This window comes from Ursus arctos, unplaced genomic scaffold (assembly GCF_023065955.2).
Source record: "Ursus arctos isolate Adak ecotype North America unplaced genomic scaffold, UrsArc2.0 scaffold_14, whole genome shotgun sequence".
NCBI lineage: Eukaryota > Metazoa > Chordata > Mammalia > Carnivora > Ursidae > Ursus > Ursus arctos.
Window position 1 is genome coordinate 14,955,806 of NW_026622808.1, and position 22,925 is coordinate 14,978,730.

At 57.9% G+C, this 22,925-nt stretch overlaps 1 protein-coding gene across 1 annotated transcript; it reads left to right on the top strand.

The window, feature by feature from the left end:
- Positions 1–298: 298 nt before the first annotated feature.
- ANKRD24 (ankyrin repeat domain 24) lies at positions 299–22,539 on the top strand. Its single transcript, XM_057311248.1, has 22 exons — positions 299–316; positions 1,362–1,433; positions 8,871–8,957; positions 9,062–9,192; positions 9,271–9,359; positions 10,285–10,349; positions 10,848–10,905; positions 12,273–12,343; positions 12,536–12,642; positions 12,823–13,010; positions 13,475–13,503; positions 14,129–14,209; positions 14,341–14,448; positions 15,150–15,194; positions 15,288–15,386; positions 16,401–16,473; positions 16,715–16,833; positions 17,006–18,499; positions 19,980–20,147; positions 21,753–21,878; positions 22,019–22,084; positions 22,212–22,539. The coding sequence occupies exons 1-22, from the start codon at positions 299–301 to the stop codon at positions 22,287–22,289; spliced, it is 3,372 nt and encodes a 1,123-aa protein (XP_057167231.1). The 3' UTR covers positions 22,290–22,539.
- The last annotated feature ends 386 nt before the right edge of the window (positions 22,540–22,925 follow it).

Genomic DNA, 22,925 nt, shown 5'->3' on the forward strand with positions numbered 1-22,925 from the left:
CCTCCTGCCCAGGCAACCTGTGGACTCCTCTTGGGTGTCTTCTTACAACCTGTCTGGGTGTGATTGAGACAGAGGTGGTAGAAAAAGGGTAGGGTGAGTGCTGAGTGAATGGGTACGTTGATGGGTGGAGGGGTGGGTGGATGAATGGGTAGTCAGTAGATAGATGGGTGGGGAGATGGAAGGGTGAATTAGACGAATGCACGGTAGGGTGGGTGTTGGGTGTACGGGTGGGTGTTGGGTGTACAGGGTGGGCGGATGGATGGTGGGTAGACGGTGAATGAAGTATGATTGAAGGGTCATGAAGGACCATGAGAAGGTGCGTTGGTGGCCGGTAGCCAGGGGATGGCTGCGTACGTGCTTGGGTAGGAGGACGGATGCCCAGGTGGATGGATGGGTGAGCAGACAGGTGGAAGGATAGTTTCGAGAATTCACAGGCAGGTTGGACAGGTGATGGACATGCCTTCGTAGAAATCCGACTCGAAATAGGAAGGAATCCCTGGCCGCACACCCCGGGATGTGTCTGCCTGTCCTCCATGCCTGTGCATGCAAAGAACATGTCACAGGCCCAGGTGGACGGACAGGTGCACGTACGTGTACACAGCCGTCCCCCAGACCTCTGCTCACCTGGGGTGGCTTGCCTCCATGCAAGCCTGCTGTAAGGGGACTTGGCTGCAGATAATCCCTGATTATCCAAGAAACGTGCCTTTGTGCTAAGAGGTCTCAGCTCTGGGCCTGGCCCCCAGGAGCCCCTCACTGTTCAGGAAGACAGTACTTGCCCAGACACTTGCAGCCTGCAAAGCCAGGGCTGGGGCAGAGGAAGGGACCCAGCTAGGGCCAGGGAATCCCAGCTTGACAAGTTAAGAGTTCAGCCTGTGGACAACAGGCAAAGCTCATCAGAACACGGGATTTTGGAACTGGGCTGTGAAGAGTAAAAAGGAGTTCACCAGGGAGGAAGGAGAAGAAAGGGCATTCTGTGTAGAAGTAACTGCACAGATGGAAGCTTGGAGACCAGAAAAAGCTGGATCTGCTCGGACAACAAAGAATACTGGTGAGGTGCATGTATTGAGCACCTACTGTTTACCAGGCTCTATGCTGGGGACTTCACTGAAAACCTACCACAAGTTGGTCAAAAGGGGGTTATCTCCCTCCTTTTGAGGATGAGGAAGGTGAAACTCAGAGAGGGCGAGTGACCTGCCAAAGGACACACAGCGGTGAGGAGATGGGGTGTCTTGTGTCTGGGTCCTGCTCTAGAGTCTGAGGTGGCTCCCGGGCAGAGGAAGCGGTCCTTTTGAGGAGGGGGAGGTGGGTGACCCTCCTGCCCACCAGGTACCTCACCCCAGCCCACTCTCGTGCTTCCCCAGGTGGCCTGGGTTGAGGAGAACCGACAGCTGCTGGCCATGAAGACGCTCCGGGCGCGATTTAAGAAGACAGAGGTGAGTCTGAGGCCACTGAGATGCCCAGTGTCCCCCGATTTCAGGCTCATACGCCCCAGGGCCTGGCTGAGGAGCCATTGGGCCTTTGGAGCATGGTCCTCTGCCCCTCCTGTGATCCTTCTGGCAGCTTCCATATGACCAGGCCCCTCCCTGTTCAGGACTCTCCCGAGGTTCCTCACCACCCACCCCTAGCTTCTGCTCCCTCTCCTCCCTTTCCTGTCTACTGCTCCCTGCTGCCCTCCTGTCCCCCCTGCTTCCTGCTGGGTTTCCAGCCACCAGACCTTTGCCCCGCCTGTTCCCTCTACCGGGAAAGCCCTCTCCTGGGTGCATTGCTGCCTGTCACACCTTCTACAGCCCCCAGCCTATTTGATGCCAGAAACTCTTCTTCCAGAAGAATCTCGTTCTCCCAAGCTCCAGTGACCACTTGCTTTTCTGAGGACTCAATTTCTCGGGGACCCTTATCTCTTGCTTTTGAGTATTCATTCAGCAAATGTCTGTATCAGGCCCTGTTGTGGGCACTGAGGAAATGCCTGACGTTGTGGCACTGACAGCCGAGTGGGGGATGGATACCAAACAAGAGGAATAAGGGCAAGGCTTTTTTTTTTTTTTTTTTTTTTTTTTTTTGGGTACCATGGCGTCCAAGAAAGCAAGGAGAGGGAGCATGCAGGGCAAGGGAGATGGTTGCAATTTTAAAGCAAGTTGTCAAGGAAGGCCTCACCGAGGAGCTGATATCAGAGCAAAGACCAGAAGGGAAAGAGGGAGGGAATTGTGTGGATATTTCAAGAACTGCATTCCAGGCAGAGGGAACAGCCAGTGCAAAGGCCCTGAGGTGGGCTGGAGCTGGCTTCCCAAGCAGCCATACCTTAGACTGTGGACTCCCAGAGGGAGATGTTCCTTCTTCAGTCATACTCACTCCTTCTTGGCTCCCCAAGTCCCTGCCAGTGTGGGGGCCGGTCCAGGGCACAGATTGAGAGAATCTAGGGTTAGAGGACAGAGACCAGTGTGAGCAAATGTGAGAGGCTGGGCCAGGCCTGGTTGAGTCAGGGCATCTGGGGACAACGAGCAGGATCCTTGGGCTGGAACAGAGCGTGTGAGCGGGCCCAGCCTGAGGAGTCCTGGAAAGCCAAAATGAGGGAGCAGAGGAACACGCCTGCTTGTAAAGTCGGGCAGCTCTGGGTTTGAGTGCATCTTCCTCCCGGCTAGCTGGGTGACTCTGGGTCTGTCCCCAGCCTCCGGTGGCCCCCTCAGTTTTCCCAACTCATCTTATTGATGCCAGCAATTTATTAAGCTTAACATTCCTTTTCCATTGATTTATTTTAATTTAATTTTTAAAAATTTAAATATAATATCATTGAATTCATTTTCACTTATTTCACCTGTATTTGGTTTTATGTATTTGTTTTCGTTTCATCTGCGTGTTTTCGGACACCATAAGGAGCTTACCATGTGCTTTGCAGATGTTAGCGTATTGATTTCTCATAACAATCGTCCGGGCTAGGAGCTTTCATTATCCCACTTTATAGATGAGGAGAGGAGGCCCAGAGAGGTTAAGGAACTTGACCAAGGTCACACAGCTAGGAAGCGAGTCAGCAGACTTCCCCCAGGTTGTTGGGGGCGGGGTATCTCCTGACAAAAAAGAGAAAGGTAGGGACAGACAGAGACAGGAATAAATGGCTCATGAACCACCCACAAAATGTGGCACGGAGTCAGATTCATTCATTGCAGAACGATCCTAAAATTCTTCATCCTGTTTGGAACCCGTTCCTAAGGTGGACTGTTCACGTTTACCCCTCAAGAGTTCCTGTGATGTTGTACCCAGTGGTAACCCAAACCATGTAATTGTTTAATTTCAAAAGTAGAATTATATTGAAATCGAATCCTTTGAAAAGTTTGTGCAACTAAAAAACCCAAAGACACCTAATTTGGGACATGGGTGTATTGGGCGTGTAGCACAGGTGTAGGGGTGAGTGGGGGGGGCGGACAGGTGTTAAAGCCTCAGACTGGGGTGTCTGGGAGGCGGGGAGGAGGCTGGGCTGGAGCGGAGGCAGCAGCAGCAGCACCGCCAAGAGGCCTGGGGGTGGCCGGGGAGAAGCTTGTCCTCCGCATCCCCCATCAGGCATCTCGGGCAGCTCACTGTCCCTCCCTCCCCTGGCCGGCTCCAGTTTCTGGGCGGACAGCAGGAGTCAGGTTCGGCTTTTGTTCAGCTTCCCAGAGGGACGAAAGCAAACACCGTGACTTCGTGACTGCAGACACACAGACACACACCCCCGCTGCCCGCCCCCAGCTGGCTCTTGGGAACTTTCGCTCCCTCTTCTCAGCACGCAGCCCAGCCACCACACCTCGGTCCCATCCTCCCTGCCGCCTGGCCTACCCTCCCCGCTCCTTTCTGCTTCTTTACCACCAGCCTTTCCTTCAAGGCCCCAACACATCGTCATACTTGCTCTGAGCCTTCTCAGAGCCTTTCTGGGCCTCAGTGTTCCCATCCGTAAGATGGGATTTAACTGGAGCCGTGAGCCTCGTCCTTGGGTTCCCACCGGCCTCCTGCCCTTATTTCAGGTTTTAGAAAAATCCCACAAGCAAGGAGATCGGAGTTTTTAGAGGTTCATAGATTCCCAGTGCCTCTCTGCTTCTTGGAAAGCCTGTCTGTCTCTCATTTTTATTCTCCAGAGTTACTATTTCTTTAATTCATTCAACAGACATTTACTGGGTCCCTACCACGTGCCAGACCCTGTGGTAGGTGCTGGAGATCAGGGCTGGCTTCACGGACCCGCGCTCCTAAGGGCCCCGTGTTTGGTTTAATGCTGTCCTCTCTGACATCGTAGGGGAATAGGCCAAGAGGAAACAGAATGTATTCAGAAGGGGTGTGGCATCAGGTGGGGAGAAGAGCAACAACAAAAAAACCCTCTTCGGGTGCCAGTGTGGACAACAGGAGAGGAACAGGCCGTGTGGACAGTGGGGGAGGGCGGGTGCCCCAGATGGAGAACACTGCAAGAGCAGAGGCCAGGACCAGAAAGGAGGCCACTGCGACAGGACGGGTCTGACCAGGGCAAGTGTAGGGAAGGTGAGCTCAGGGAGTTGACGGGTGCTGTTTAGAGCAGGGGTGGGCCAGTTCTCCCTGTAAAGGGCCGGGCAGTAATATTTTTGTCTTCAGGGCCCTCAGGCCTCAATTCGGCCGCCGCAGCTTGAGAGCAGCCATAGACTGCTGCAAACAGATGGGCGAGGCTCCGTCCAATAAACCGTTATTTATAGACACCGAAATGTGAGTTTCATGTCACTTTCGTGGGTCACAAAATATTCGCTTCTTTTGATTTTTCCTCCCAACCACCTATAGATATAAAAACCTTTCTTATCTCTGGAGCTCCACAAAACCAGGCTGGGATTCAGCCCCCAGGGACCAGTTGCTGTAGACCCTTGGGCACCCCCACAGCAGTCTGGATTTTACGCTGAGTGAGGTTGTTGGAGGCTTTTGAGCAGGAGCGAGCCAAAAGCTGACGCAGGCTTCGGGAAGCTGGGGACAAGGGCAGGGGCTAGGAGACCAGAGCGGAGGTGTCCCCACGTGGAGCCCACAGTGATGGGGCTGGACCGCAGGTAGGAATGGGTACGTGGATCGGGTTGACAGCAGTGGGGTTGGCTGGTGGACTGAATGTGGCACGAGAGAGAGGAGTCAGGTGATGTCAAGACTTGGACCGAGCCCCTGGGGGTGGTTTGAGGGGTGTTTGTCTGAGCTTGTATGGTATCCAGGAGGACAGAGGAGGAAATCCGAGGCCCGAGCTGGGAGATCCATTTCAGTTTCCTCCCAAGGCTGAGAGGGGCACTCGGCCTTCGGGTGTGAGAGACAGGAGCCCTCAACACCCACCCCTCCCCAATCGCTTATTACCAAACTTTCCATTTATCTGCCCCACCTCTCCCTCCTCCTGCCCATAGGTGTCCTAAGAAGAATGGCAGACAGATCTTGCCCCCCAGGGACACTGAGCCATATCTAGGGATGTCTGAGGGCGCTCCTGGCATCGAGTGGGTGGGGGCCAGGAATGCTGCTCAGCCCCCTGGTGCCCAGGACAGCCCCCCGACAGAGAATGATCTGGCCCTGAATGTCTGCAGTGCCTCGGTGGAGGAACCCAGCTCTATGGTTCCTGTTGCTTTATCCACCCCATTTAGCAGTTGGGGAATTGAGAGCCAGAGAAGGAGCATGACTGGCCCAAAGTCATGCAGTGTGCATAACATGACCAAGCTGGATTGATGTTCCCCCTTCCTGTCTGCCATCACGGCTGCTGACCCCAGGTTCCATCTCTACACTCATCCCTTCTCTCCCCTCTCATCCCTGTGTCCCGCCCCACCCACCCCGTGGCCCTTTCGTGAATTTGCACCCATCAACACAGTGGGCCATCCCACCTTTTGGAATCTCTCATGACTTCCCTGATCTCCCCCATTCCTGGTTCCCCCTCCTTCCGTGGACACACCTCTTCCTCTGTCCTACCTTTAAGTATGACCCCCAACCACCTGGTCCTGGACCAGGGTACAGGCAACTGGGCTGGTGGAGGTAAGTGATAATTTCATGATTTCTCCTGAACCTGATCTTGTCTCTGCCACCCCCCAACTCCTGCCCATCTTCCAAGTTTCAGCTCAGATGCCCTCTCTTGCAGGAAGCCCTCCCAGACTCCCCGGTGGCAGGAGTCCTCTCTGAGCTCCCAGCTGGCCTGGGCTTCCCTTATTACAGCCCTGATCACACTGGTTCATCAGTCCCTGGGTGTACATATATGTCTCCCCAGGGACCCCAGGGATAGCAGGGACATGTGTCTTGTCACCACTGGGAGCCAGTGCCCCGGGCAGCACCAGGCACCCAATAGGACAATGGACTCAATGACTGAAATTCACATGGCTTGGAAGGCCTGGCCTTGTGAGTCATTCATTCACTTAGCAAACATTTACCAACACCCCCACCCCACCGTGGGGTGCCTGGCCTGTGTCAGGGAGGCCTTGGCCTGGCCCGCTGTCAAGGGACCCCAAGTCTGAGAGAACACCCAGGGGACACAGATCCTACCAGCCCCTGGGAGAAGCTGGGTCTTCTCCGTGTTTTGGTCATTTTACTGACCACCTACGATGGTCTGTGTCCTCAGGATTCAGCATTAGATATGCACACGGGCACAAGCACATCCGTGTTTGACGAATGAATCCGTGTTTACTGCACTATGTGCCTGGCACTGATGAGTGCTTTGCTTGAACGATCTCATCAGTCCTCCCCTTAACCCTCGCGTGCAGTAGCTACTGTTTGTTTTGAAATCCATTTTCCAGGTGAGGAAAGTGAAGTCCGGAGCAGGTAAGCAAGTATCTTGGCCGGGTCGCATAGGTGTTAAGTGTGGAGGGCCTGGGGGTAGGGCCCAGGATTCAGATTCAAGTTTGTCAGACTACTGGGTCCCCCTGGTGCGTGAGTGCGTGAACGATGGCCAGGGAGAGGGCCCGGAGTCACCTGCGACCCGCGGCCAGCTCGGACGAGGCGGAGACGCTGCAGGCGGGTCCCTGGAGATCCAGCGGGCAGCCTATGGGGGCCAGGGAGCCAGCCTCCTTGGCCGCATCCTTCTCTGGGCAGGAAGGTCAGGGAGTGCCCAGGCCTCACCCGGTCCGAGCCTAGCCCCTCCTCGACACGACCCCGGCCGTAGGGGCGGGGCCTCCGGGAGGGGGCGGGGTGCGCTGGCCCGGCGGCTGAGCTCTGCCGGACCCCGAGCCCTCCCTCGGGTCCGCCCAAGTCCCTCCCTCCGGACCCCCAGCCCCTCCTTCCGGCCCCTCCCTCCCGCGCTCTCCATCCCTTCCCTCTGGTCCCCTCTAGCCCCTCCCTCTGGATCCCCCAGCCCCTCCTTCCGGGTCCCCCCTGCCCCTCCCTCCCGGCTCCCACAGCCCCACCCTCCGTGTCCCCCTGCCCCTCTCTGGGTCCCCCCCTGCCCCTTCCTCCGGACCCCCTCCAGCCCCCTGCCCCTCCCTCCGGGCTTCCCCAGCCCCACCTTCCGGGTCCCCCTGCCCCTCTCTCTGGGTCCCCCCTGCCCCTCCCTCGGGCCCTTCCTCCGGACCCAGCCCCCAGCCCCTCCCTCCGAGCCCCCTCCAGCCCCCGGCTCCTCCCTCCAGACCCCCTTCCAGCCTCCTGCTCCTCCCTCTTGGGTTCCCCCAGCCCCACCCCCTGGGTCCCCTTGCCCCTCTCTCCAGGTCCCCCCACCCCTCCCTCCGGGCCCCCTCCAACCCCTCGCCCCGGGCCCTCCCTCAGCTCCCAGCCCCTCCCTCCGGGCCCCCTCCAGTGCCCCTCCGGGCTCCTCCAGCCCCTCCCCCCAACCCCCAGCCCCTCCCTCCGGACCCCCAGCCCCTCTTCCCGGCCCCCTCCAGCCCCTCCCTCCAGGCCCCCTCTAGCCCCCAGCCCCTCCCTCCGGGCCCCCCCCAGGCCCCAGCCCCTCCCTCCGGGTCCCTTTCAGCCCCTCCCTCCGGACTCCCCAGCCCCTCCCTCTAACCCCCCCAAGTCCTTCCCTCGGGTCCCCCCCGCCCCTCCCCACCCCTCCTCTGGCCCGGTCGCCTCCCGGAGCACGGAGCCCGGCACCCGGCGCCCTGGCCGCCATGAAGCAGCTGTGCGTGTGCACCGCCACCTCCTCCGCGGTAGGGCCAGGGGAGGGGGCGCGGGAGCGGGCGGGACTCGGGCCCTTACTCTCCCCTCCCCACCCCGCCGCTCCCCGCCCCTGGCCGCGCCCGGCCTGGACCCCCACCCCGAGACCCGGGACGGACCGGGAGTGAGGGGGTTGCGGGGGAAGGGGGCAGAGGTTGGGGGATGGGCGGGTCATTTGGGGAAACTCGGGGACATTCTGGGAGGCAGTTTTGAGAACAGATTGGGGACACTGGAAAATATAGAGGGCATATGGAGGGACAGTTTTGGGGAACAGTTTTGGGTGGGTTTGTTTGAGGGGACAATTTGGACTATATTTCGAGGGATCATTTTGGGGAAAATCTATTGACATTCGGAGAACAATTTCAGAGAACATTCAAGGGATTTTTTTGGAAGGACATTTTTAGGACAGATGTTGCGGTCATTTGGGGGGACGATGTTGGAGAAACTTCAGGAATTTGGGGAAGACAGTTCGGAATGCATTTCATGCTAAGTAGGGATTTTTGGGGAACAGGTCTTGGAACATTTAGGGGACAATTGTGGCACTTCGGGGTCAGTTTAAGAAGGATGGATGACAGAGGACAGTTCTGAAGGACATTTAAAGGGACCTTTTTAGGGGCTCCTATGGGAAGATTTTGGAGGTGCGGGTGATGTTGGGAAGGACAGGCTGGGGGCTGATCTGGGGGAAATTTAATAGCATGATGCTGGTAGTGGGTGTAGGGTGGAGCTGGGGGCAGTGCTGGGGGATGCAGGCTGGGGGGATGCTATCTCAGACCCCCGCCCAGGACTACCTCCCCCTGCAGCTGCGACTCAGCCCCACTGACCTTGGCTCCTGCCCGCCCTGCGGCCCCTGCCCCATCCCGAAGCCGGCAGCCAGAGGCAGGCGCCAGGCAAGTGCCCAGGAGCAGGTGGTGAAGCCTGGAGCCCTGGCCAGGGGACGCAGGGAGGGGGCAGTGATCGCCTGGCCCCACGACCCTCTGGGTGTGCCCCGCAGAGCCAGGAGTGGGGCAAAAGTGACGAGCGGCTGCTACAGGCCGTGGAGAGCAAGGACGCGGCGCGGGTGGCCGCCCTCATCACCCGCAAGGGGCTGGTGCCCACAAAGCTGGACCCCGAGGGCAAGTCTGCGTGAGTGCCCACGCCCTGGGGGGTGTGAGGGACGAGGGGCAGCCATCCTGCAGCTGATGCCCCATCTCTGACCTCCAGATTCCACCTGGCTGCCATGAGGGGTGCGGCCAGCTGCCTGGAGGTGATGCTGGCTCACGGCGCCAACGTCATGAGCTCGGATGGGGCAGGTACTGCCTGCCGGGCCCTGGGGGGGCGGGGGGACGAGGAGCTCAGATCAGGTGCCCAGCCTGAAGGTCCAGTCGGGCCCTGCTCCATGGCTTCCGTGACCTGCTGAAAAGGGGGGAGTTCCTTTCAGTGCTCCCAGGGAGGCACAGGGACGTGTCAGGCTGCCTTGCCTGCGGAAAAAGACTCTAGGTGGCACCAATCAGGGTCAGTCGACAGCTTGTGGTCCGGGAGTGGCCAGGACTCAGGTAGTGGTTAAGTCAGAAGAACAGAGGAGTACCTGAGCTTGAGAAGTATCTGCGGACAGGAGACTAGCAAGTAGAGGTTAGGGGGGAGTATCTCAGGTATGTGGAGTAGCTGGAGCTCTGGGAGTAGCTGGGACAAAAGGAGAATCTGGGTGTATGACTTCACTAGGGCCCTGAGGGAATGTCCGGGATAGAATGCATGGCCAAAGGGACTAGTTGGAGCTCAGGAGGTAAGTTGGCGTGGGGCACAGCCGTGTCTGAAGCTTTGGGGTACCATAACGGGCAGGGCAGCCGCAATGTGTGAGGCAGCTGGGGATTTGTAGAGCATCAAAGAGGGGAGACAGCGCACGGAATAGCAAGGGTTTATGGACTGGCAGGAACATACAGGACAGCTGGATTCCGAGGGGCAGTGTCATTGAGTACATAGCATGGCTGTGAACGTGGGGAGTCGCCAGGGCAGGAGGGCTTGAGGAGCGCATGGGAGTGGAGTGTAGGCTGGGAGGCAGGCTAGCTGGAGCATGGAGAGTCTCTGGCCACAGGGAGTAGCATGGTTTGGAGAAGTACCCGGGGTCTGGGGACTTACTGGACACGGGGAAGCTCATCAGAAATAGTTGACACAGGTTTGGGGAGCGGCTGGAAGCACCTTGAATATGTGGAGCCCAAGCAGACTCTCCCTGCCTTGCAGGTTACAGTGCCCTCCACCTGGCCGCCAAGTACGGGCACCCACAGTGCTTGAAGCAACTACTGCAGGTCATTTACTTTCTTGTATTGGATACTCCCTCAACCCTAGATGCTTCCTTCCTCTGGCCCCTACCCCCCTCCCTGAGTTCTAGAAATTCCCCAAGCCCCCAGATACTCTCTGAATCTTAGATATGTCTTAGCCTCTTTCACTCCTGAGCCCCAGTTACTCCCTGGACAACCAGATACTCCCCGAGTGTCCAGATACTTCCCACACCCAAGATATACTCCCAGTACCAGATATCTCCTGAGCCCCAGCTTCTCCCCCAAACCCTAGGTTGTTCTTAGCCACAGCCACTCTCAGAGCTCCCACGAGCCCCCAAACCCCCAGCTTCTCCCGAGCTCCCAGCGATTTCCTTTCTCACCAATTTTCATAAAAGCCAAGTCACTTGGGGGCCGTGAGGAGATGGGGGAGGGAAGAAGTGTAAGGCTAGGAGCCTGAACTCCAGCACAGCCCAAGAAGGGGCAGTTCCTAGAGAACCTCCAGTGACCCGCCCCCCTCCCCCCCAGGCGTCCTGCATGGTGGATGTCGTGGACAGCAGTGGGTGGACGGCCCTGCATCATGCAGGTGGGTGAAGCCCAGTGTCGCTCTGTGCTCACCATGCCCCAGAGGGTGCTAGGCTGGGGATTCTTGTATCGGGGACCTACCATGGACGTTCTGCCTCCTTCCTCCTTCCTCACGGAGTACCTGCTGTGTGCAGCTGCTGGGGCTCAGCATTAATACTCAGCAACCCTCTGAGCCACAGACAGTCACCCCATTGGACAGGCAAAGTGATTGAGGCTCGCCCACAAGAAAGTAGGGAAGACCCAGGCTGTCTGACCCCAAAGCACAGCCTGATGTCTGCCAGGCTTGGGTGACAACCACGGTGGCCGTGTTGGGGGTGGGGGGGGGCGGTGACCAGAGTGCAATTTCCTTTGACCAAATCCTAGGGGATCTCTGGAAGGCCAAAGGTCCAAGCATCCTTCAAATTCATTAAGTCCAACTCCCTCGTGAGGGAGGGGAAGGGACCCACCTGCCGGAACCAGATCCCAGCTCGACATCTGTCCACCATGCCCGTGAGATTAGGGCATGACTTTCACTAATGACTCAAGAAACGGCTGACCTTTTGGGAACACGAAATGCATTTGTGTTTGCTTTGGGGGTTAAAACTTCCCTGCAGTTGGAGTATGCTGCCACCTAGTGGTATGCTGCCAACTTTGGTCACACTGGAAGCTCACTAGGTTTTTTCATTGAATAAATATTTATCAAGTTCCTGCTGTGTGTGTCAGGCTCCGTTCTAAGCATGGGGATTACAGCAGAAAACAAAATGCCATAGCCCCTCAGGCACACAGCAGGTCATCATACGGAGCTTGTTGACTTTTCCAGTGCCTCCCTAGCACGAAACCCTCCCTTCTTTCCTTGCGGCTCTGGACATAACACACTGTCTCCCACTTCCCTGACCTCACCAAGCTCTCCCCCACTTCACGGCTCTTGCCTACTAAGAAACCTCTGCCCTCGCCCTTTCACCTTGAAAACTCAGATCCAACCCCAAGAAGCCTGCCCAGTCTCAGCTGACCGTGTGATCGTTAACATTAACGCTGTCTGTGTGAGGCTTGGTTCATGGTAGGTACACAATGCTAGTTAAGTCAAAGAGCGGAAATACATAAAAATTAGTCAAAAGTTCCACCTTAAGAAGGAGCCATGATGGAATGTGGAAAGAGCTTGGGACAGCGGGTTAGCAGACCCTGTCCACAGCTCTGTCTCTGACCCTGCTGGCTGACCGTGGACCTGGCTGGACCTGTTTCCTCATCTGTAAAATAGGAGTCATACCTTTGCCTTTGCCCTCCTAGGGAAGGTGAGAGCTTCTCATGAAAGAGGGAATAAGAAGCACACCAGGCAGAAGGCCCCCAGAAAATGTCTAAACTTTGCCCTACCTACCCTCCCTCTTTTTCCAGCGGCTGGCGGCTGCATCTCCTGCTCAGAAATGCTGTGCTCCTTCAAGGCACATCTGAATCCCCGAGATCGGGTGAGCCTCTGGGATCTTTTTGGGAAAGATGCCGTATTTGAGGTACACCGTCACCAAGTGGCAGCTTCCCAGGCACCCTTTAAAAAGTGTGAAAAGGTCTGGAGTGAAGTTCAGGGGCACTCCTATAGGCTTGCCTACCTCCCAAGGTCAGCCTCTCACCTTTTGTCTCATCCTTTCCCTAATTTCCACCAGTCAGGTACAACGCCCCTTATCATAGCAGCTCAGATGTGTCACACAGATTTGTGCCGCCTCCTCCTGCAGCAGGGGGCAGCTGCAAATGACCAGGACCTGCAGGGCAGGTACGTATCTCCCCTTCCAGTTAGTCTACTGTATTCTGTGTGACCTTGGACAAGTCTCCTAACTTCTGTGGCTGGGGGTCTGGTGGATCTCTCCCCCCACCCCACCCCAGCCTGGGTGTTGAGGAGGGCTTGGGGGTTTGAGAATGTCCTCGCTTCCTCAGTAGCCCCCTCTCGTGGTAGGACAGCCCTGATGCTGGCCTGTGAGGGGGCCAGCCCCGAAACAGTGGAGGTGCTGCTGCAAGGCGGGGCCGAGCCGGGCATCACTGACGCACTGGGCCAGGACGCAGCTCACTATGGTGCCCTAGCAGGAGACAAACTCGTTCTGCACCTCCTGCAGGAGGCAGCCCAGCGCCCCTCACCACCCAGTGGTATGGAAGCCCCCCCCCCCGCCCTGTCTCCTTCTAAGCAGTTTCTTGTCACCCCTTTCCCTACTCTAGGTCATTTCAAGGTACCCCATTAGCTGCCTTACAGGAGGTTTCATGTTTCCCCTGTTGCTACTCAGAACAGTTTCAAGGAGCCCCAGAGCTTTTAGAATACTCTGGGGGTCCACTCTGCTTTCTGGGTCATCCTTATCCTTGGATCCTTGCCTTTCCTAAGAATTGGCACCCCTACATGGGCCATCCTGGAGGTGCCACTGTCCCCCCTTTTGAGAGTTCCAAGGGCCCTCCTATTAGCATCTGCAAAAGTAGTTGAGTCCTACTTTCAAAGTTCTGATTCTCGGGGAATTGAGAGCCCACCCCAGCCATCAGTCCCCTCACTAGTGCCCTTCCTAGGGCTGGGAATGGAGTCCCTAAAACATAGTGCCTGACCCTGCTTCCCTCTTTTCCCCTAGAGGATGACTCAGGCGAGGCATCATCTCAGGTATGGATCTCTAAGCAGTGAATGAGTCCCCTCCCCCTGCACACACTACCTTCCCACCCTTGCCCCAAACTTTATGGGAAGGGAAGGAGGAGATGGACTTCTCTCCCAGGGTTATGACCTAGGAAGACCTGTTTGGGATGAATGCCACCTTCAGGGTATGCTGCCACCAAGTGACAGCTGCACCCACAGCATAACTCTCAGAACTGGGTGAGAACACTGCGGGGATGGGGCCAACTCATGGGGCTGGGGTGGGGTGGTAGAGGGAACTGAGTTTGGTGAGGGCTGGTGTAGGTCAGGGAAGCAGGCAGGTCTGGCCTCTTTCTCCCTCCCAGCTCTACAGCATCTCAGCTTCACAGGGAAAGGGAACTTGTAGACAGTCCGGTCTAGTACCGTGTACGAAGGCACAAAGAGGGGCAGAGAGTAAAGCATAAGATCTGGAACTCTCAGGAGGTATGGGCCCTTTTATGCAGGGACAAGCAGGGACCAGGGAGAGGCAGGGACATGCTCAAGGTCACACAGGAAGTGAAGGCTGAGTTGGGGCTGATGACAGATAGTGGGGCTGGGCTGGCATATTTGGGTAGGAGGCTGGCATGTGCCCCATGTGCCCCCTCCCCCCTTCCCCCAGAACTCTGTGTCCAGCCATGAAAAGCGAGGGACTACCAAGAAGCGGAAAGCACCTCAGCCCCCTGCCAGCATCCCCGTGCCGGTGAGAGATGCCCCGGCCATGGGAGGAGGAAGAGGGGCAGGCAGGAGGGGGGAGGCTCAGGCTCAGGTATGGGAGGAGACAGCCCCTGGACCTCACGTGAGGGTGGTGGGTCCCCCGGGCGGGGGGAACAGGACGATCAAGATGCCTATGAGGAGATCGTGCGGCTGCGACAGGAGAGGGGCCGCCTGCTGCAGAAGATCCGGGGCCTGGAGCAGCACCAGGAACGGAGGAAGCAGGAGGTGAGGGGCCGCAGAGACACAGGCCTGGGACTAAGCCTGGGGTGGGGTGCAGTTTTGCAAGGAAGACTCCCCTTATCTCTCCTAGCTCCTGCCTCCCTGTCAACACCCTCGTTCACTCTGTTCCAGCCAAATGGGCCTCCTTGCTGTTCCCCCAGTGTTCCAGGCCTGGTCCTGTCCCAGGACCTTTGCATGTGCTGTGCCGTCTGCTTGGAGCAGTCTTCCCCAGATGCTCCTGTGGCTCCCTCCCTCTTTTTTCCTTTACGTCTTTGCTCAGAAACCGCTTGCCAAAGACACCTCCCCTGCCTACCCTATTTAAAATTGTGACAACTCTCCCTCACTTCCCAGTTCCCTTTATTTTTATTTGAAGCACTTAGTGCTGTTGGACATGCCCTGTATTTTATTCACGTTCACCCATTTGACTGTAAGCCCACGAGGACAGGCGTGGTTGACCATAACTGGCTCACAGGAGACACTTGATGTTTACTGGAAGAATGAGTATTTGAGTGGGCAAGTGAATGAGTGGCCCAAAACAGGGTCTGACACTCAGTAAAACCTTAGTAATGAGTCAGGGGGCAGAGCAGGGTGCTGGGCACGCAGTAGGTGCACCGCCGATGACGTCCGTGGTGGTGGGGCTACTACGGAGGTGGGGGGGGACGACCCCCAACCCAGATTCAAGCCCTGTCTCCCCTTCTTCCCATCAGCTGCCAGAGGCAGAGGCCAGCTCCCTCCACAGCCTGGAGAGACAGGTAGGTGGCAGGTGCGGAGAAAGCCAGCCCCTCAGCAGCCTGTGTTTCCTCCCAGAGTCTGGCTGAGCCCCCCACTGCCGCCCCCACTTCCAGGTGCAAGAGCTGCGGCAGCTGCTGGTGGAGAAGCAGGAGGAGAAGGAGAGCCTGGGACGGGAGGTGGAGAGTCTGCAGAGCCGACTGTCCCTGCTGGAGGTGGGCTGGGGGCGGGGTCTGGGAAGGGGCGGGGCGGGGTCTGGGAAGGGGCGGGGCGGGGCCTGGGAAGGGGCGGGGCGGGGCCTCCGTCCCGCTGCCCTTACCGGACAACCGCACCAGTGCACTTACGGGCTCTCACCCGTGAACACAACAGTCAGACCTACAATCACGCCATCACAGACAGCACACCCACCCACGTACGTGCACAAAGTGGACACTTCTCCAAACACGGAACCTGGACACTCAGAGATGAACAGCCGCGCTCACACACACGGTCTTGCACGTAAAACCGGCGGCCGCAGCGGGCATCCGTGAATGTGTACTCCCACACGCACACCAGAAATACTGGCGCCTACACAGCAGATGCTTCTCCATCCCACGCAGACGACACACCGACAAACCCATGTACATGCACAAGCATTTCCCCCAGTACGTGATTACACAAACATCCACTTGCACCTGTGCTCACACACACGCACCCACCCATGTACACAAACACGGTCGAAACAGTCACACACACCACAGACTAAATCACAAGTGCAAAATCACACACAGTCACAGGCGCTCACACAGGAGGAGCGGGGGGCCACACACCGCACCCCGTGCTCACCACAGACCCACAACCCCGGAGCTGGCGGTACTCACATGCAGACACCCTCAGCCCCATGTGACCCTCTGCAGGATCCCGGACACACCCTTGTGAGGACACAGCCCCGCATCCCTTTCTCTGTGTCCCACACACACAGGCCACGCATACACCCCCGGGCATCGGGCTATGGTCACACATTTGAGCAGTGGCTGGGCTGTTCCCTGGCCTTCCCAGGGAGCCCAGCATAGCCCATGGCACACAGACGGCACACAGTAAACACTGTGGCCCAGACACGGCCCGTCTGAGGCTCCCGGGGAGCAACAGAGACCCATGAACTCCCCTGTCCCCTCTAGATTCTTGGGGGCGGGTCCTGGGGCTGGAACAGGCATAGGACCCAAGCCGGCCCCTTCCCCCCCCCCCCCCAGAATGAGCGGGAGAACACCAGCTACGATGTGGCCACTCTGCAGGATGAGGAGGGCGAACTGTCTGACTTTCCAGGCGAGCCCCCACCCCCGTCCTCCCTCTGTGCACCCCTGTCCACCTTGTCCCTGGGCCCACCCCCGGGAAACGGAGCCTTGACCCACAGGCAAGGAGAGAGTTTGAAGCTGGGAGGGAGGTCGGCCCCCACCCATTATTCATTCTACCTGCCTGCCTTGGGGGCTCTGACCCCCTGCTCCAGACCCCCGGTTCCCATCCCCTATGGCCTAGGCCCCCCGGGCTGACTCTGTGCGCCCACCAGGGGCCGAGGCTCTGCTCTCCAAACGGCTAAGCCCCTCAGCCCAGGAGCTCTTGGCCTCACTGCAGGAGCAGCTGGCTGCACTCACCAGACAAAACCAGGAGCTGATGGAGAAGGTCCAGGTGAGGAAACCGAGGCCCAGGAGGGTGGGATGGGACAGATCTGAGGACCCGAGGGGTTGTTACCTTGGGGGTCAGGGTGGGCACACAGCTGAGTCTGTGAGCAGGGAAGGTGGCAGAGCCACCCTGAGCCCCTATGGCCACAAGTTCCTGCCAGCTCCCCACTACCTCCCAGATCCTAGAGAGCTTCGAGAAGGATGAGATGGAGATGAACGGGTCAGCCGAGGTCATCCCCCTGGCCCTCTATGACTCTCTTCGGGCTGAGTTCGACCAGCTCCGCAGGCAGCATGCCGAGGCTCTGCGGGCACTGGAGCGACAGGAAACACAGGGGGCCCCTGGAGAAGAGGAGGCAGCTGCTGGGGAGGGCAGGGGCACGGGAGTCAAGACCACCAGGAACGGGCCAATGGAAATGGAGCTTGACAGCACCACGGCTCCAGGATCCAAAGTGAACGGAGCTGAGACCACAGACGAGGAGGCTACAGGAGTGGAAACTGTGGAAGCAGCATCCGTGGGAGCTGAGGCCACAGAGACAAAATCCACGGGGGCTGAGGCCACAGAAACAAAACCCATGGACACCGAAGCCACTGAAACAAAATCCACAGGGGCCAAGGCCACAGAAACTGAGGCTCTGGAAGAGGGAGGAAATCCAGAAATAAAGGCCACAGGAGCAGAGGCCACAAAGCCGAAAGCAGAGGAACCGGAAATGAAGGCCAACGGAGAGGGTGCCGTGGAGGCCGGGCCTGCAGGCACAGAGCCCACGCATGTGGAGGCCACAGCCCCGAGGGCCCCCCCGGGCCCAGTCCTACACCCTGGTGCTGCCGAGGCCTCCGAACAGCTGCAAGCAGAGCTGGAGAGCAGGATTCGTGGCTTGGAGGAGGCGCTCCGGCAGCGGGAGCGGGAGGCGGCCGCCGAGTTGGAGGCGGCCCACGGCAAGTGCCAGGCCGCGGAGGCGGAGGCTGGCCGGCTTCGGGAGCGGATGCGCGAGGCCGAGGGTGGCAGAGCTGCTGGGGGCGGCAGCGGTGATGCGGTCCAGCTACGGGCCGCCCTGGAGCAGGCCCGGGAGGACCTCCGAGTCCGGGACGCCCGTCTCCGGGAGCTGGAGGCGGCCTCAGCCTGGCTGGACGAGACCCGGGCTGGCCGGCTGCTGGCCGAGGAGGAGGCCCGGGGCCTGCGGGCAGAGCTGGCCCGGCGGGAGGAGGTGCGGCTGGAGCAGAGCCGGGAGCTGGAGGTGCTGCGGGAGCAGCTGGCCACTGCCACGGCCGCCGGGGAGCAGCAGCGGGCAGCGGCTGCAGAGCTGGGCCAAGCACGGGATGCAGCGGAGGCCCGAGCGGCTGAGCTGGCTGCAGCCTGCGAGGAGGCTCGGCGGGGCCTGGCGGAGCTGCGTGAGGCTTCCGAGGCCCTGCGTCAGTCGGCGGTGCCGGCCACCGAGCACCACCGGCTGCAGGAGGAGGCCCTTGAGTTGCGGAGCCGGGCGGCCAACCTGGAGCAGGAGGTGGTGGCCACGGGCAAGGAGGCGCGGGCCGAGCTGGAGCGGGAGCGTGTGGGGAGCGTGGCCCGCTTGGAGCACGAGCGCATCGTGGGCGCCTTGCAAGCTGACGTGGCCCGGCTGGAGGGGCAGCTGGAGGAGCTGGGACGACGGCACGAGAAGACCAGCGCCGAGGTCTTCCAGGTGAGCGTGGCCAGGCCCGCGCCCAGCACAGCCAGGGGCCACTTGGCGGTCTGAGCCGCAGCCATGGGGTGTGTCCAGCCCATTGGTTCCAGTCCTGTAGACACCTAACCCTGTTAGCGTTTCTGGGTGGATGGCTGACCCTGAAGCCGTTCTGATCTCTCAGATGTCTCGACTTGTGTTATCTTTCTTAAAAACCTTTGGCCATTTTGACCCCATCATTTTTCTTTCCTTTTTTTTTTTTTTAAGATTTTATTTATTTATTAGAGAGAGGAAGAGAAAGCACAAGCAGGAAAGGGACAGAGGGAGAAGCAGGCTCCCCACTGAGCAGGGAGCCCGACATGGGGGTTGATCTCAGGACCCCAGGATTATGACCTGAGCCAAAGGCAGACACTTAACTGACTGAGCCACCCAGGCACCCCGACCCCATCATTTTTCTAACGGTTGGCACTTTTTGAGGTTTGTCTGTGAGTCCTCTGTGCACCCCAGGGTCACACTTTCCCTCAGACTGTTATTGCTTTGGTTCCATGGCCGTTCTCGTGCTTCAGCTCTAATTGTGTGTATGGTGTGAGGTAGGGATCAGCGTGCACTTGTGGCTTTGTAGGCAGTGAATTCAGCTTTTTGCCCTGATGTTTTTTACTGTGACAACCGTTTTCTCTGCTGGCCTGAAATCTCCCTGTGGTTCTTCCAGCTGGCTGTTTAGAGCTTGTCATTTTGCCTTTGGATTATTTTTGATGCTTCAGCCCAAACGTAAGAGGATGTTATGCCCAGAGATGTTTAATCTAATATTTTGAACCCAGTAGATTTTGATGCTGAGTTGTTGGGGTTTTTATATATTCATTTTCTTTTTTGATTGTTAAGGCGTAGCCAGTCTGTACTGAGTGGAACATCTGCTTATCCTCCACGTTTCCCAGGAGCTATTATTTCTATTATTTCTACAAAGGCCCATATCCCCCCACCCCCGAGCCCCCACCCCAGGGTCAATGTTTGCAAAGCTGACAGTGCTCTGATCTTGATATTTTTGTGAAAATGGAGTCATTGACTTCTGGACACTGATTTGCTTTTCATGCAAATTCTTCTGGTTTTCTTTCCTTTTGTAAGAAACTGATAATGCTTCACAACACGAACAGAGAAAGGAACATCACACTTCCTGGGTGCCAGGCGCCGTTCCAAGCACATGCCCTGTATTTGTCCATTTCCTCCTCACAATTACTCTGTGAAGTGGGGGCTGTTATGACCCTGATTTTACATATGAGGAAACAGACACAGAGAGGTTACGTCAGTTGTCTGAGGCCACACAGCTAGCATGTCAGAAGTGTCAGACTGGATCAGAAAGTTCATGGTGTCCGGGAAGAACCCAGAACTCCCTGAGTCGAACTCCTCAATATCAAAATGGGTGTGAATGTCCTCGGGGCAGAATAGAAGGGTCGGGAGACTCTGGGGTCCTCATGTCCTCAGGGTCGCACGTGGGCTCGGGCTGCAGGTGCAGAGGGAGGCGTTGTTCATGAAGAGTGAGCGGCACGCGGCCGAGGCCCAGCTGGCCACAGCAGAGCAGCAGCTGCGGGGGCTCCGCACCGAGGCCGAGCGGGCACGCCAGGCCCAGAGCCGCGCCCAGGAGGCCCTGGATATGGCCAAGGAGAAAGACAAGAAGGTACGTCCCCTTTCCCTGCGCTCACTTGGGTGGTTCCCGCCGAACAGAGGTTGGGGGAAATCCAAGAATGTCCCCAGTGAACGAATCTTGGGAGATCTGCCCATTTTCTAGATGGGAGACTGAGGCACAGAGAAGGAAGGGGACAACTCAGACATGTGGGCTACTGTTCTAACTATGAATCATAAACATAGTAACGTTTATTGAGCACTTACTGCATGCGAGGCCCCAAGCTATGTGTTTGACAGGGACTAACACATTTAACGCTCCATCAAGTTCCTGTAAGATTGGTGCTTTTATTGTCCCCATTTGAAGAAACAACGCACAGAGAGGGGATGCCACTTCCTGAGGTCTCACAGCCACACAGCAGTTCATCCAGCTTTTGGACCCCAGTTCCCCAGTTCTGGTCTTCGGTAACGATGATGGTTGACAGCAGCCCATGGCTATTGACTCGGGTGGTTTTCACACACTATCACTTTTAATTTCCCTCTAAGCCCGAAAGCCAGAAGGCATTCTTATTCCTGTTTTCTAGATGAGCAAGCCGAGACTCTGAGAGGCAAAGAGTGACACGTCAGAGTGACACGTCAGGTCGCTCACTCATTGGACAGTGCACGTGACTCCCAGAGCCCCAGGTGCATTACCATGGAGTCACCCAGCCCTAGCTCACTGTGTGACCTTGAACAAGTCAGTTGACCTCTCTGAGCCCATTACTGCCTCTGCAAAATGAAAATTACATTGTGGTCGAGATTACAGTTTATTTGTTGCAGGATTTCTCCTGCTCGGCACTAGTCACACTTGGGTCAGGTCATTCTCTGTGGCGGGGGTGTCCTGAGCAGCATGCCCGAGCCCCACCCACTCGATGCCAGGAGCACCCCCAGTCGTGACAACCACAGATGTCCCCAGACATGGCTTGGGGTTGCCTGGGGGCAGGATGGCCCCTGGTTGAGAACCTCTGATCTGTAGTATAATAATAAAGCTCAGCATTTATTGAGCACCTGCTGTTTACCAGGCATAGTTTAGATTTAACCTCTATTCAGAATCGCAGTAACCTGTCAAGGTGAGAACTGTGACTCTCCTTCCTTTACAGATAAGGAAACTGAGGCTCAGAGGGGTTAAGTCGTCTTCCCAAGATCTCCTGCAAGAAAGGGGTAGGGAGGGATCCAAACCCAGGGCTGCCTGATCCAGCCCCACCAGGCCAGGTAGCTTTGGGCCGCCTGTTTTGTCAGCCTCCCCTTTCCAGAATCCACAAGAGGGGCTGTGACAGGATCGGCAAACTTCTGGAAAGAGCCAGAGTCCATGTTTTCGGCTCTGACGTGTCGTGAATGGGCCTGGCAACGGACCAATGAAATTTTATGTACGAGCTCAGAAACGTGATTTTGATTTGATTTTCCTGTGTCATGAAATACCATTTTTCTTTTGACATATCTCCCCCAACCATTTACAAGTATGAAAACCATTCTTAGCTCACGGGCCAGACTCCCGCGGGCCGGAGTTCGCTGGCCTCTAGGATGTGACCTTCCCTCACCAGCCTCTTCCCAAGGTGCTGGAGAGGTCCAGCGCCCCGGCCCCAGGCTCAGGGTGACTGGAGGTCCCCCCCGCTCCCCCCAGATCACAGAGCTCTCCAAGGAAGTCTTCAGTCTTAAGGAGGCCCTGAAGGACCAGCCAGTGGCCCCAGGCTCCCCCGAGGTGGAGGCCCTCCGAGGCCAGGTCAAGGCCTTGCAGGAGCAGCTGAAGGTGAGGACACGGGGCAGGGGAGGAAAGCAGTTCAGTGTTTTAGCAGCTGTCACACCAGGCAGGGGCTCTGGGTGTAAAGGGGGCTCTGGGGCATGTTGGGGGGACCTGCTTTTCTAAGTGCCCCTCCCTGACGCCCACAGCAGGCTGCCAGGGACCACAGTGCGGTGGTGGCCTTGTATAGGAGACACCTCCTGTACGCCATTCAGGTGAGTCCCGCCTGGCCGCCACCTGTACCAGGGGAGAAGCTCGCGGCCTTCGGGGGCGGGGCGGGAGTGACCAGGGACGCGGGGCCAGGAGTGCCAGGCTCGCTGTCCCTCTGCTGTGCCGTCCCAGGGTCAGATGGATGAAGACGTGCAGCGGATTCTGAGCCAGATCCTCCAGATGCAGAGACTGCAAACTCAGGGCCGCTGAGCGCCACGGGGCTGGCCCTCCGCCCGCCAGGCTCGCGCTGACCTTCCGAGCTCGGACACCAGCCTGGGCCTTCTCCACTGTACCCAGCTGCACCCACTGCCCCACTGATCCCTGCATGCACTGGCCGATGTCCTCCCCAGCTGTGACTGTGGCCCCGCCCCCACCGGAGAATCTGTGAGCCCCTCCGCCCCCCCATGTCCCGTCCTGTCGGTCCTGTAGCCAGGCAGCACCCCGGACCCAGGGAATAAAAGTTCTCGGAGCAGAGGACGGATGTGTGTGGCCTGATTGCTGCCCCCAGCCCCCCCGCGGCAGGGAGGAGAGGGGTGGCCCAGAGCAGGACTCACAGGAGAGACACTCGCCTCCTGCACCGAGGACTCAGGCCCCAGAATGAATACTTTGTTCACGCGCTGTTGTAAAAAGTCAGAAGTGCACGATGAATGTCGGGTGAAGACAGCATCCAAGTCTGCGCGCCCTGAGTCACTTTCCTCACCCTAAATCCAGCCCTGCTGGGAGCCTCCCACCCCCAGCCTCCCTGCCCTTGGCAAGTCCCCTGAAATCCCCTGGGGCTTCTTGGCTCTTTCCAGCTCAGGCGGGGGAGGTGGGAATGTGGCCTGTCCCCGGGGTTTCCTTGAGTGT